Source organism: Falco naumanni, chromosome 19, assembly GCF_017639655.2.
Source record: "Falco naumanni isolate bFalNau1 chromosome 19, bFalNau1.pat, whole genome shotgun sequence".
NCBI lineage: Eukaryota > Metazoa > Chordata > Aves > Falconiformes > Falconidae > Falco > Falco naumanni.
The window spans coordinates 3,764,913-3,777,467 of NC_054072.1; the positions used below are offsets into that span (position 1 = coordinate 3,764,913).

At 53.2% G+C, this 12,555-nt stretch overlaps 1 protein-coding gene across 8 annotated transcripts in view; it reads left to right on the top strand.

The window, feature by feature from the left end:
* The window catches only part of PEBP4 (phosphatidylethanolamine binding protein 4), an 80,439-nt gene that overhangs the window by 37,452 nt on the left and 30,432 nt on the right, over positions 1–12,555 (top strand). For 7 of the 8 annotated variants that reach the window (XM_040618044.1, XM_040618052.1, XM_040618051.1 and 4 more), the window contains exon 5: positions 2,160–2,258. The exons of the other annotated variant lie outside the window; for it this stretch is intronic. In XM_040618044.1, the coding sequence (XP_040473978.1) occupies positions 2,160–2,258 (99 nt within the window). The remainder of the gene's footprint in view (positions 1–2,159; positions 2,259–12,555) is intronic. 8 annotated transcript variants of the gene reach the window in all.

The window sequence follows — 12,555 nt, forward strand, 5'->3', positions numbered from 1 at the left end:
GGTCTGGCCTCGCCGGCCCCCGGCCGCGTGCGCTGCCACCTTTCTAGGCCACAATCTGTACCGAATTGCGAGCCTGCTGTTAACTTTGCTTGCACCCTATTCTTGTGTTTGCTGTTATTTTTCAACACTTTTTTTTTTTTTTTTTTTTTTTATATGCATAAAAGCACTATCCTCTCCCGAGAGCCTGCCTGTAGCGAAGGCATGGTCTGTACAACTGCAATTATTTCGAAGAACAGATGGAGTGAGGAGCAGAAAGTCTGTTAATAGTAATAGAAATGCTACATGTTAACCTGGACAGCACACGATGACAGTCCCATGACTACACGTTCTGTTCCCACCAGCTGGGCTCCCGAGCAGAGATGAGAGATTCAGAAACGCCGTGCTCGGCTCCGCACCCTCCCCAAAGTTAGAGCTCAAATTCCTTCACACTTCCAGCGTAGGGTTTTTGGGTTGTCGGGCTTCTTCTCCCCCCCACCGCCCCACCCCACCCCCCTCCTTTCCTTTAAATGCTGATATCAGCGCCGGTAAGGAATATTACTGATTTTTTTTCGTGGATGCTCACAGCGATGCAGCCGGCTGCAGCTGCGAGCACCGTGGGGAGGGAGGTGGCAGCTCTCCCGAGCTCCAGCCTCACACCCTGGTACCATCACAGCCCCTTTTCCATGCACACATCTGCGTGCTGGATGTAACCCCCCCGCCCCACTCCCCCTCCGCGATGCCAGTGCCTTGAGCCAGGCTGGGATTAATGCGCCAGGGCAGCAGCGCCTTGCTGGCCGTGCTCCCGGGTGGTTGCAGAAGTTTGGGATGTTCACTGCCAACTGTTGCCAGGGATTTGCTAAAGGGGTTGAAATCCACGTTTTCAGGTTAAACCAGTTCTTGTTGTGGGGATGGGGTCTGCAAGGGGGGCTGAGCGAGTCACGGCTGCTGCAAAGGGAAGAGGCTACAGGCGATCTCCGGCTCCGGCAACACCCCGGGGCTTGCTTGCCCCATTTGCCCCAACCAGGGCAAGATTTGCAAGACTTGCAAGATTTGCAAGAGAGCAAAAAGGTTGGTTCAACCCCAACCATCACGCTGTGAAAATCCCTGCCTGGTTTCACAAGCAACCGGGGGATTTAGCCACAGAGCTCCAGCTAATTTCGGTGGGAATTGCATGGCTAAATCCCCCAGCCGTTTATGAAACCTCGGCCCTCGGGCACGCTGGAGCGGTGCGTGGCACCGCTGGCGAGCTGACAGATGCACCTGGAGGTTTTATTAAGATATAGATCCCTTAATCTGGGTGCTTGCAGGATAATCTGGTGCCTGAGGTCCTGCCAAATCCCCTGAGATCAGCAGGTTTTCTATCCACAGCCTCCAGAGGTCACTTCAAACCCAGCTCCATCCTCGGGAGACCAAAATATCCATGTTGTCTTACAGTGTTGGTGGCACCCTTGGGTGCTGGGAACCCTTGGTTGGGACCTGGGGTGGGATGTAAGGGATGCCCAGGGGCTGAGCCAGTATCATCCATGAGTCCCGGCTCTCTTTGACCAGTTTCACCCAGGAGAGGTACCCGACCCCCCGGGTGCATGGCAGCAGCCTTGACTTCATGCAGCATCTTTTGTTAGGCTGGGGTTTGTTCGGTAGGGCTTAGCTCCTTGCAGCCACCCTCGTGGAGGCTGGGGCATCCAGCCTGTCCCCAGCCACCGCCCTGGGGCTGGAGCTACATTTAAATCCCCCAAAATATCCCGTCCCCCTCTCCCAGGGATTGCAACCCTTGGCGGAAAGTCCCCTGTGCCGTGGTGCGTCGCTCTGCCCTGTGCCGCTGTAGGATGTAGTTAGAGGATGGCTGGCAGGGGAGAAAAATCTCTTTAGTGCCTTTTGTTCGGAGGTAGCAGAAAACCCCTGTTCTTCCTCTCTTTGAAGAGATTTAGGTCACGAGGAGTAAATCGTCCTGAGCAGGTTTGTGGCCTTTGTGTTCCCCTGGTGCACGTTCATCGCTTGCCTTCTCTGTGCATTTTGCATGAATGCAACCGTCCAAGTGTGCATGCATGGGAAAATGTGGGAATAAAATGTATTTGAGGAGCTGATCAAACTCCTGGAGGGCTGTTCCCCACTGGCACCCATGGGTGCAAGCCCCCAGCCCTGCACACCATGCCCACAATGCTCTCCTCTCCTCTTTGCAGAGCAAGAAGTACGTGCTGGTGCTGGTGGACCCCGACGCTCCCAGCAGAGCCAACCCCAGGAACCGCTTCTGGAGGCACTGGCTGGTCACCGACATCCCAGTGAGTCCCCCCTGCAGGGTCCACATTTTGGGGTCCCAGCAGCTCAGGGATTTCCCAAGAACCGGGGTGCATCGGGCGTTTCTGCCCCGGAGGGTTTGATTCCCATGGGATGCGCATCTGGGTAAGGCAGCAGCATCTCCTCGGTGAAATCCCGAAGGATGAGCGTTTGGGAGAGAAATGTAAATGGTGCTCGGCGTGTAGGTAGGGGAGTGCTTCCTCAGGCTATATAGAGCGAAGCTGGTCCAAAAATATTGCTGGTTGGGATTTTTTTTTGGTTTTTTTTTTTTTCCTTCTTCTTCTAAGGAAATGCTGAAAAAAACCTGCTTTGCAAACTCCCCACCACCAGTTCTCTCTGCAGACAACCGATCGTTTCAAACATCTCTTGCTGCCTTTTTTTTTTTTTTGGTTAAAAAAGTGATTTTGGTGCAAATCTCGCCGGTGCCAAATTTTCCCTTTTTATTTATTTTTGGGGGGGAGAAAAGTGTTTCCAGCCCGGGGGGTAAATGGGTTTGAATTCCTGCTGCTTCCCAGCTCCGTGGCCATGGGACAGAGGGATGAGCCCTGCAGTGGGGCATCGCCCCCCAACTGTCCCTGAGGACCACTGGTTTGCTTCCAGAAAGGTTGTGGAAAACCGGTTTGTTTCTCTCCTGCTTGCTTTTATCTTTTAAAAGATTAGGTGTTTCAGCCCTGAATCAATCTAACTAATAATCTTAGTACTGAAGTCTAATTAAGATATCAATTAATTTGCAGCACGCATTTAACAAGAAATATCTCGTCATTCTCCTCTATTATTCTCTGAAATTACTGCTAAGGGCTTTTTGTACAGATACCTTAATTAGACTTTTTATTGTTAATGGGAATATTGAGCAAATTAAAATTGGATATTAATACTTTCCATGAATTTCATAATTGGCTGAAAAATATAAAGCTTCAGAATAACTGCAGAGATTTGTGTACAGGGCTTTTTTTTCTTTTAATCCTTCACAGAAACCCTTCTGCATTTCTAACAACAGGGTCCTGAAAGTCTCTCATTAATTTTAATATTTACTAAACGCAAAGAAGCCCAAGCTCTTGTTTTCCCTTCTGTACACAGATCCTTCTGAGGCATTCGCTATTGCTAATTATTGTGTTTTTCTTTTCTTTTTTTCTTTTTTTTGGGGGGGGTATAAGATCATTTAAGCAAAGAAGGGAAATGCAGGATTAAAACCAGCTCTCCAGCACAAATGGAAGGTGGTGGTTTGTTTTTTTTTTTTCCCCTGGCATTTGGGCGATTCAGTTTGCAGTATAAAAGATCAGAAAGCTCCTTGCTGGGCCAGGCAGGAGGGGGACAAAGGAGAATTTTGGGAAGAAGGGCTTTCCCATCTCCAGGTGCCTGGTCTCTGCCAGGGATGGAGCTTACCCCAACCCCAATTATTCCTTCAGCTTTCTCGTCATGAGATAAATACATGTGTATGTATATGAGCAGGGGGCTGGACTTGATGATCCTTATGGATCCCTTCCAACTTGAGATATTCTCTGATTCCATTAGATATTATATATAATATATGTACGCTGGAGTTGATGATCTTAAAGGTCTTTTCCAACCTAGACGATTCTATATTGACATGGTATATATAAATACGTATAATGATATGATATATATATCCCTCCCATATATATCTTGTGTGTGTGTGTGTGTGTGTATATATATCTCACGTATGCACAGACATATATGCCTATACATCTCCCGTGCGCTCTAAGACACCACCAAGCCCAGCAGCATCCTCGCAGGGCGCCAGGACAAACCCAGCTGGCCCCAGCCCCGAGGTCGGTGCCCATGGCCGGGGGCGCAGGCTGGGGGATGCCAGCATCCCCCTGGGGGCCGCAGCCGGAGCTTTCCCAAAGCCCCAGCCCCAAACGGCTCCTGCGAAGCCGGCGGCTCCCCGGGCTCAGCCACATGGTGTCTCGTTGAAATGCAGATCGTTGGGGGGTATATGGAAGTCTTGGCTCCGAGGAGCTTCAGCTGACAGGCTTATTTGCACACTGGCTCTAAAATAACCGTGTAGGCTTTACATGACACCTTCTGTTGCTTTGGTGCAGAGAGGGGCTTTCAAGTGCCTTTCTCCGGGAGGGACGGGGTGGCTGGCTCGATGGCTGGGGGGCTGCGAGAGCCCCTGCCCCCCAGCATCGCCCCGGCATCATCACCCCGGCATCGCTGGCATCCCCGGTTTGGAGGGCAGCGGCTCTGGCAGCCCTCCGTGCCCCTTCTAGGTGCTGCAGTACCTTGGCATGCCACCAAGTTTGGGTTTCGGCTCCGGCTTTGCTTTCCCAGGTGGGTTTTGGGATGGAGCATCCCATCCCAGCGGTGCCGCTCACTGTTCCTTACCCGCCGCTGCTCCGCCGCTCCTCTGATTGTCAAACATGAGAGATGCTTTCACTCCCATTCAAAATAATTTAAATAAAAATGTTGCTACAAAGTGGAATAATATCTTTTGATGAATGTTTTTAAAGCCCTTTAGGTTTTCATGGTAATTTGCAGTGTAAAATTATTTAGAGATAAGAGCCAAATTAGCTCTTATAGGCGGAGGTCGATATGTCCCGTTATCCATGCAAGCAGTGTTTAAATATAATCAGCCTTTACTCTAATGCAGCATAATTGTTCATTTGAAATAGCTTTTTTTTCTTTTTTTTTTTTTTTTTTTACTCCATTCAATGAGTCATTAAAATATTCAAAGGATAATGCAGTGAATTGGAAATGAATTTATCACATTATCCTGTATATACTGTAGAGCATCAGGTAACTAGGCAGAGTCGGAACCAGTTTACAGAGAAATCCAGTAAACAAGGCTTTCCATTTTGTATTCAGTGGGGGAAAGAAAAAGAAGGGAGAAAATACTGCCCTTCAAATGGAAAGCTTTCCGTCTTTATTCCCCCTCCTTGGGGAGGAGGAAGGGGGAGGGAGAGAGCAGCAAATTTGTACTCCACTAAAGCCTTGCTGCTTTAACTTTATTTTTATCAAAATATGTTTGTAACAGAAAGTCGTTATGGAAACCAGTTCTGCCAGCCAGGAAAAATCCTGCGCCAGGCTGGAGCGGAGCGGGACCCACCGGGTGCTACTGCCACCCAGCATGGCTTAGCTCGCCCCGCCAGCCCCTTCCCCGGGGAGGTGAGGTTGGGGAAACTGAGGCACGGAGCTGGTTGGAAGCGAGTCCGGAGTCAGGTCAGGGAAGCGTGTCAGCTGTGGGTGAAGGAGAGCCAGTCCCACCCCAGCACCCATCACATGAAATGGTTTTTCTCCCCACAGTGGGTGCGCTGGGGTGCAGCCCCCTGGGGTTGAGGTTGCTCCCATGGCTTTGCAGAGTGGGGTGGGGTACCCATGGGTGCAGGACCGGCAGATTTGGGTGCTGGGGGGACCACAGCATCCCTGGCCGGTCCCAGAGATCCCGGCACCCAGCGCTCTTGGCCCACGGTGCCCGCTCCTGCGGTTGCATTTGTCAGAGCGTTTCTCCTTGCCAGTTGATAAACAGGCTCTGGGTTGCAAGTGTCACCATAGAAACAGGTGCTATCTTAAGCAAACAAGGGCTTTATTAACCTTAAAAGTTATGGTATTTTTGCACAATTAGGGGCTGGGAAGGGACCTGCGGGGGGCCGGCTGCTCGCCCACGCGTGTGGCCCTGCACTCTGCCCCAGCGAGCGTCCCTGTCCCCATCCTGAAGGGACACTGATGCACGTGCTCCAAAGCAAACTTTTCCCCCCCGTAGCGTGTCTGTACAGCACAGGGTGTGGGGGCCACGCTCATCCACAACGCTTGGATTTATCACTAATCATAAGGAGCAGCTTTAATTGCCGGCTGCTGTTATTTCTGCCCCTTGGCTGCTGGGCGAAGCGCCTGGGATATTTTTGCAGAGCGCTCGTGAACCGGGTGCGCTCAGCATCCCAGCGGGGCCAGCTGTGGCCAGCCGGGAAAAAAAATCTTGGAGGAGCAGGGAATGCTTTTTACTGGGTTAATTGATGCTAACGGGGGGGGAAATCAGCTTTTGCGTATCCCGTGGGTGGGAGGGATCCCTGTTTTGGGAAATGCTGCAGTGCTGGGGTGGGTTTCCCCACCTGCGTCGGGCCTGATCCTGTCACCATCCAGCATCCATGGTGCCTGTGTCCCTGAGCTGCTGGCTGACGCTGCAACACCGTGGGACCGCCGGTCCCCACCACTCCGGGGGATCCACTGCCTCGCAGATGGATCCGTCGGTGCCGTGATATCATTCTCCCTCGTTCGGGCCCTCTTGACTCTACTTTTTGGGGATTAAACCAAAGGTTTGAAAGGGAAAGAACAGAGAGAAATGTTGTTTTAATTGATGACTGGACTCCTTGGAATAGTCAGTTCCCTGGTGTGAGTTTCTATAGCTGCTTGTTAATGAAACCTTTATTAATAAAAGGGAAAAAAAAAAACCCCAAACCCTAAGGAAACACAAAATAAGCACAAGAGGCTGCTGCTCGGGTGCAGTTTTCTTTGTGCTTCAAGCTGCTCTGGTCCTCCATCGGCACATGGCAAGGTCAGGTCCCCCCAGAACGCCAGCGCCCCAGCAGCGATGGGAACCTCGGCACTGCCGCATCCATCGGAGCCTGGTGCCAGCCCTTGGGCACGTGTTTCCCTGGTGAGGTTTTGTGTTGAACAGGTTTCCCACGCGCGGTGTCCCAAGCCGAGTGTCGACGGCTGCGTTGCAAACAGATGGGGTTTAATTGCTGTTACCATCAGGCTCTCTGCAAGTATCGTCTGAAAAGGGTTTTCTCAGCCAATTGTTTTAAAACAAAAGTTCAGGAACGAAGTATAGAAATTATAGATCCAGTGTGTTTTGAAGAGCAAATCGTTGGTATTACCTTTAAACGTGGTCTGTAGGCAACAGCATCAGGTTGAGTGAGTGAGCGTAGGGTGCGATGCCACCCTAGGGTCTCGGATGCCGGAGCAGGAGCTGGCTGCTGCAGGGAAGCCCCCACCAGCGCCGGATCAGTCCCAGCTGTGGGAGCACGGAGCAGCTCAGCTGGGGAATTGTTCAAGCAGCATCAAGGCAAAGTGCTTCTTTCCCAGGACTGCAGCTGCAGGAGGGAGAGGAGGGAGCTCAGGGAGAGCCAGAGCCCCCGGGGCTCCCGCTCACCCGGGGAGGGGGGCGGGGGGGGGGGGGAAGGTCTTTACATAGGCGTGGCTGGTTGCAGGAGCACATGTGTTTGCCCAAGTGTGGGTTTTTGCACGTGTATTTGCACAAATGCACGTCTGCATTAGCGCATGCGTTTGCACAAGGCCATCGCAGGCACGGCCACAGTGCTGGCCGCAGCGCCTCACCTCCTTGCAGCCTGTGCTGACCCATGGCAGCCGCTCACGCCGCAGGGAAACCCCCTCCCCGCATTTCTTTTTCCACTCCGGCAAACCTCGGTGCCTGCTCTGCCAGCGGCATTTGGGCTGGGAACAGCCCGTCCTTGGTCCTTGCGCTGCCCTTTGCTGCCGGGGTTCATCAGCCCTGGGGTGCTCCATCCTTTCCCAGGCTCTGCCCAGGGGACATTCGGTCTGCAGCCCCCCCGCGTGCCAGAGGGTTAAACCCACTGGTGCATCCCTGCAAAGCCTGGCATTCCCACCCCGCGTGAGCTGCTGCTGGGCTCTCCTGGAGCTGCTGCTCGGGTTTATGCTCGCCTGCCTTGTAATTAATGCTCACAGGTAATTACACTCCCAAACCTCCTGAAAAGCTGCTACTAAGCAATTCCCCCTGGAACGCAGCAAGCGCTGAAAGCACATGGGGGACGTGCAACGGCTCTGCTGTGTCTTGGGGACCCAGCACCCAATAGCCCAGCTGGGGCAGGGGGGATGGGGGCTTCGTCGCCGGGACCGAGCGCGCCTGTGCTTGCTGCAACCCATTTTGGGGCTGGGAGAAAAGGGGGAAAGCACCGAGTACCCCAACACAGCTCGTTCCCAGCCTACCCCTGCCCACCCCACCAAGCCATCCTCCTCCTCGACCCCATGCTGGGCACCATGCTTGGGGGTGCAGCGCCAGCGCAGGGCACGCAGCCACGGCTTGGCCCCCAGCACCGCGGCAGGGCTGCAGCCCCCGCTCCCACCGCAGCCCCCGGTGCTGCAGCACCTTTCTCTTCTGCACACGCGATGCCTAGCAAAGCACTCGGGGCTGCGCTCGGGATGACAGGCTCTGCACAGATGTGCATTATATGATTATTATCATTATATTGCCAAGGATCCATGATGAGCGAGATGATTATGACGGCTACAAAGAGGCTCTTGTAAGCAGGGGCTGCCGGCAGCGAGATGCTCACAGGTTTTTCCCCTCAGCCCAGCCCCGTCCCATGGATGCTCTTGGCTTTGCTTGGGCCCTGCCATTGCATAGTGATGTTTTTAGGGTGCATGTGAGGTGCTAACCCATTCAGCATCCAGAAACCCCTCTGGTTTTGGGGTTATTCGGGATGTTTTCGTGTGCAAGACACATGGCGTGTTGCACTTGCCAGGAGCTGCCCCGTCAATCAGCCCCTCTGCCTTCATCTCTGCAGCAGGTATCCTCGTTATGCAGATGGGAATTAAGGTTTTTCCCTCGATGCTTCTATTTCATTTAACATGCAAAGGCTAATAATTTGTCACAATTCAATAAAGTGGAGGTTACAAACACTCTCACTGCTGTTTATTTAAACGATGGTTTGTTAATTAGCTCCTCTTAACGAGGAGAGAATAAATCAGATAAAACGTACCAAAATGGTATGGAGATATTTTGCAGATTAATTTTATTTTCCAGCTGAGATGCTCCCAGCAGCCAGGTGCTTACCTTCTCCCGGCTCTATCCCAACCTGCTTCCCAAGCCGCGGTGCCGGTATTGGTGTGCGGAGGCACATCGTGGCACCGCTCAGCCTGGGCTGATGCTCTGCCCTGTTGCATGTCACCCGCCACCAGTCCAAAAAGGACTTTTCTGGCTTTTTTCTGCCTTTGGGCTCCGTCTCTTCAGCCTGGCCGTGGTGGCGGCTGACCCTGCGGCACACTGGGTTTCCCTCCAGTTTAGCTCAGCACTTGTTTAATCTAAGGCGGTTGCAGGGGGAAAATAAAAATTAAATCAAGAATAAAGTTGCGCCGATGCAGTAGGGGGTTGGGGGTGGGTTTACCCATCACCGTCAGCCGGAGCCAAGCTCCGATTTCGTGGCGTGGAGAACACTTAGATCCCATTGGCGTTGTGTCCCTGCCACCTCAGGGATATTTCATATATAATAGTTTATGAAATGTGTCCGGGGATGGGATTTCTTGCAAACTCTCGTCCACGTCCCCCACGAGCATCCGGGGACCCCCTCGGTGATGGCCGGAGGAGAGCGACGGGGCTGTGCGCTCCCTGGGTCTACCTTGCGGAAGAGACGCTAATCAATGATTAATCGGGCATGTGTGGCTGTGTGGGAGCGATTTGTGTTGGAGGAGGGAACTCCTACAGCACCCCGGTCATGAATCATTTGAAAAGCAAATTTGTGCAGTTACCAAGGGAACGGAAGAAAGGAAGGGACTTCCCTTGCCGAAATGACTCGCGCTCTGATGCGGCTGAGAAAATCGCTCCAAAAAAAAAAAAAAAAAAAAAAAAAAAAAAGGGGGAAAAAAAAAAAAGAGTCGAAGCTGTGACTAAGCAGCAGAAGTTATGTAAAGTGCTCGCTGGGAAGTGCAGGGGAGGGACAGCACATCCTGCTGCTGCCCACGGTGGTGGCGGGGGGCGGCTGCCGGCCCCCTTCTCACCTCCCCGGGGAGCGGGGGCGAAGCCGCGCCGGCTGGCCTGCTCCCCTCCACTTGCCCTTGCTCATGCAGGTGTTTAAATAGCCTGGGCACACCCTGCCTTGGTGCCCTTTCTGGAGTGGGGCATCATCCCTGTGCCGGGACCGAACAACCGCATCCCCCACCTCTGCATCCCCCTCGGCCACGGTCCCTCAGGGACTTGGTGCTGCAGCCGGCGTTGCCCCAGGCAGATGTCCTTGCTGCGGCCAGGGTGGCAGTTTTGGGGTGCTCTGGGGGATGCTGTGCCCTGCGGTGTGCTGCAGCATGCCTGCCAGCCGGATGGGTGCCCACAGCCGGGCTGTTTCCATAGGGAAGGGGAGGATGCGGGAAATGGTGCTGTAAAGTGGGGCTCATGGTGATGCTCGTGGTGATGCTCGTGGTGATGCTCGTGGTGGCAGCCAATCTGGCACATCTTGGCCAGGGCCAGGGCTGGGCTGGTGGCCGAGGGCAGGATGCTCTGCTCTGCTCCCTGTGGGAGTTCAGGCAAAGGCCACGTGCTCATTTTGGAGCTTGATAGCCACATTTAGTGATGCTCACTGAAATTTAGGGATGCTCATCCAAACGGCGTAAAAGCTTGTACACATCAGAGGCACCAACCGTTCCTCCAGAGCAAGGGGATGCGCAAGGCACAAATATGTACCTTAAAAACTCCGAAATCTGATTTCCCTCTGAAAACGTGACCCCAGGGCTGTGCAAAGAGGAGCAGCCAAGACCCCAGGGCCACAGCGACGAGATCCACAGCAGCATCTCGGTGGAGCCCCAGCCACTCCGAGAAGATGCTTGGGATCTTTCCAGCTTCCGCTTGGGAGCCCCCGAGCCCGGCGGGGAGCCGCAATATCTCCCGAAAAGGGAATGCAGAGGCAGCTGCACGGTGAAGGAAAACCCTCTCCCTGCCCTCCCCTGGTGCCACAGACAACCGGTGTCTGAGCGATTAGTCACCGCGATAGCGCCGAGGCTTCCCTCCTCCACAGCAGAGCCTGTCCCCCCACACAGGCAAGCCAGCTGAATGCTTAATTGGAGTTCCTCACACCTACCGGGGTGTAGCCTTAAACGAAGTGACAGCGCGATCAAAGCGCTGGAGTCAGACCCTGGGAGCTGCGGGTTGCTATGGAGTTTCTGGCTTCTGATTTTAAAAGAAAAGGAAAGGAGGGGGGGGGGGGAAATTAAAATATTAATATGTATATATGTAGCGATCCCAATGGAAAAACTGTGGATGCTGCCGGTAAAGCAGAGTGGTTGGGATGGGAAGGTTGAAGGGCTGGTCCTTGGAGGATCCTGCTCCTTGGTGGGAGTGCTGAGCCCCCAAAAAGGTGCTTTCTGCCCCGTAAAGCCGACAGCGGAGCTGGAAGGGATTTGGGAGTGATTAAGAAACCCCATAAGGGTCCTGTGTCCCGTGCACGGGGAGGGGGGAGGAAAGCTCAGCGTGGCAGGGAGCATCCCGTGGGATCCAGCCGAGGCTTTTGCTCCCTGATTACTTTTGGAACCGTCTCAGCTGCATCAGGAAAGTCACCAGTGAACATGTCCCTGTGGTGGGAGGGCTGGCCCCCGCGGCTGGGTTAGCTGGCCTGGAGGTGGCAGGGCTGGAGTTTGACCAAAGGATTAATTTTTCTGCCTGAAATGTGCAGGGAGGATTTAAAGTAGATTAAAGCCAGTTTCTCATCCCGGTGAGGCTACGAGCTGCATTCTGGTTGGATCAGCCAGGGGACGGTGCGGCATCGGGACCCCTGTAGATGGGGATGCTTGTGTGTGTGTCCCCAGTAGCACCCCATCACCCACCACCTACAGTCACCCCTTCCTCCAAAAGATGCTTGGGCTCAACTTTTAGATGGTTTAAAACTCTGTGAGTGGGTACCAGGACCCGAGTCCCTGACACTGCCCATCGCCTGGGGGAGCCAGGAGTTTTGCCTTCACTCGGGAGAGGGAAATTACAGCTTCATTCCCGTCAGGAACAACTTCTCTTCCCCAAAACAGAGGCGCTGTGCAGGAGGGAAACAGGATATCATTTGTGGTTTCATGAAAAAGTCATCTTTTTTTATTTTTTTATTTTTTATTCTTGTCGCTTTGGGTTCTATTTAAAATTTGGGTATTCTGAGATGGAAAGTTTTTTCAAAAGTACAAAAACACATCAGGTTCCAGAAAATGGTGAAATCAGCTCGATGGCAACTTTTTTTTTTTTTTTCTTTCCTGAAATACAGTTCTCCCTCAAATCTCCCCCGTGGCCAGTGCAGGATCTGGCCCCATCCCACCCTCACCCTTTGCATGGAGGAGCATCCCTGCTACCAAAATACCATTTTTTCACCCCAATCTCTCCTCCAGCTGGTGGCCCACGTGCATGCCTGGGGGATTTGCAACCCGCTGCCATGCCAGGACCTCTCCACCGTCTTCAGCCTGACCCCAAATACCCACGCGTGGGCAGGGGTGATCGTTGAAGCCCCATCGATCCCGTCTGCCTCTGCCCCAGCAAAAGGGCCCTTCATCGATGAAACATCAACTCTCGCGGGGCACTCCCGGCAGGCTTTGAAAGATCGC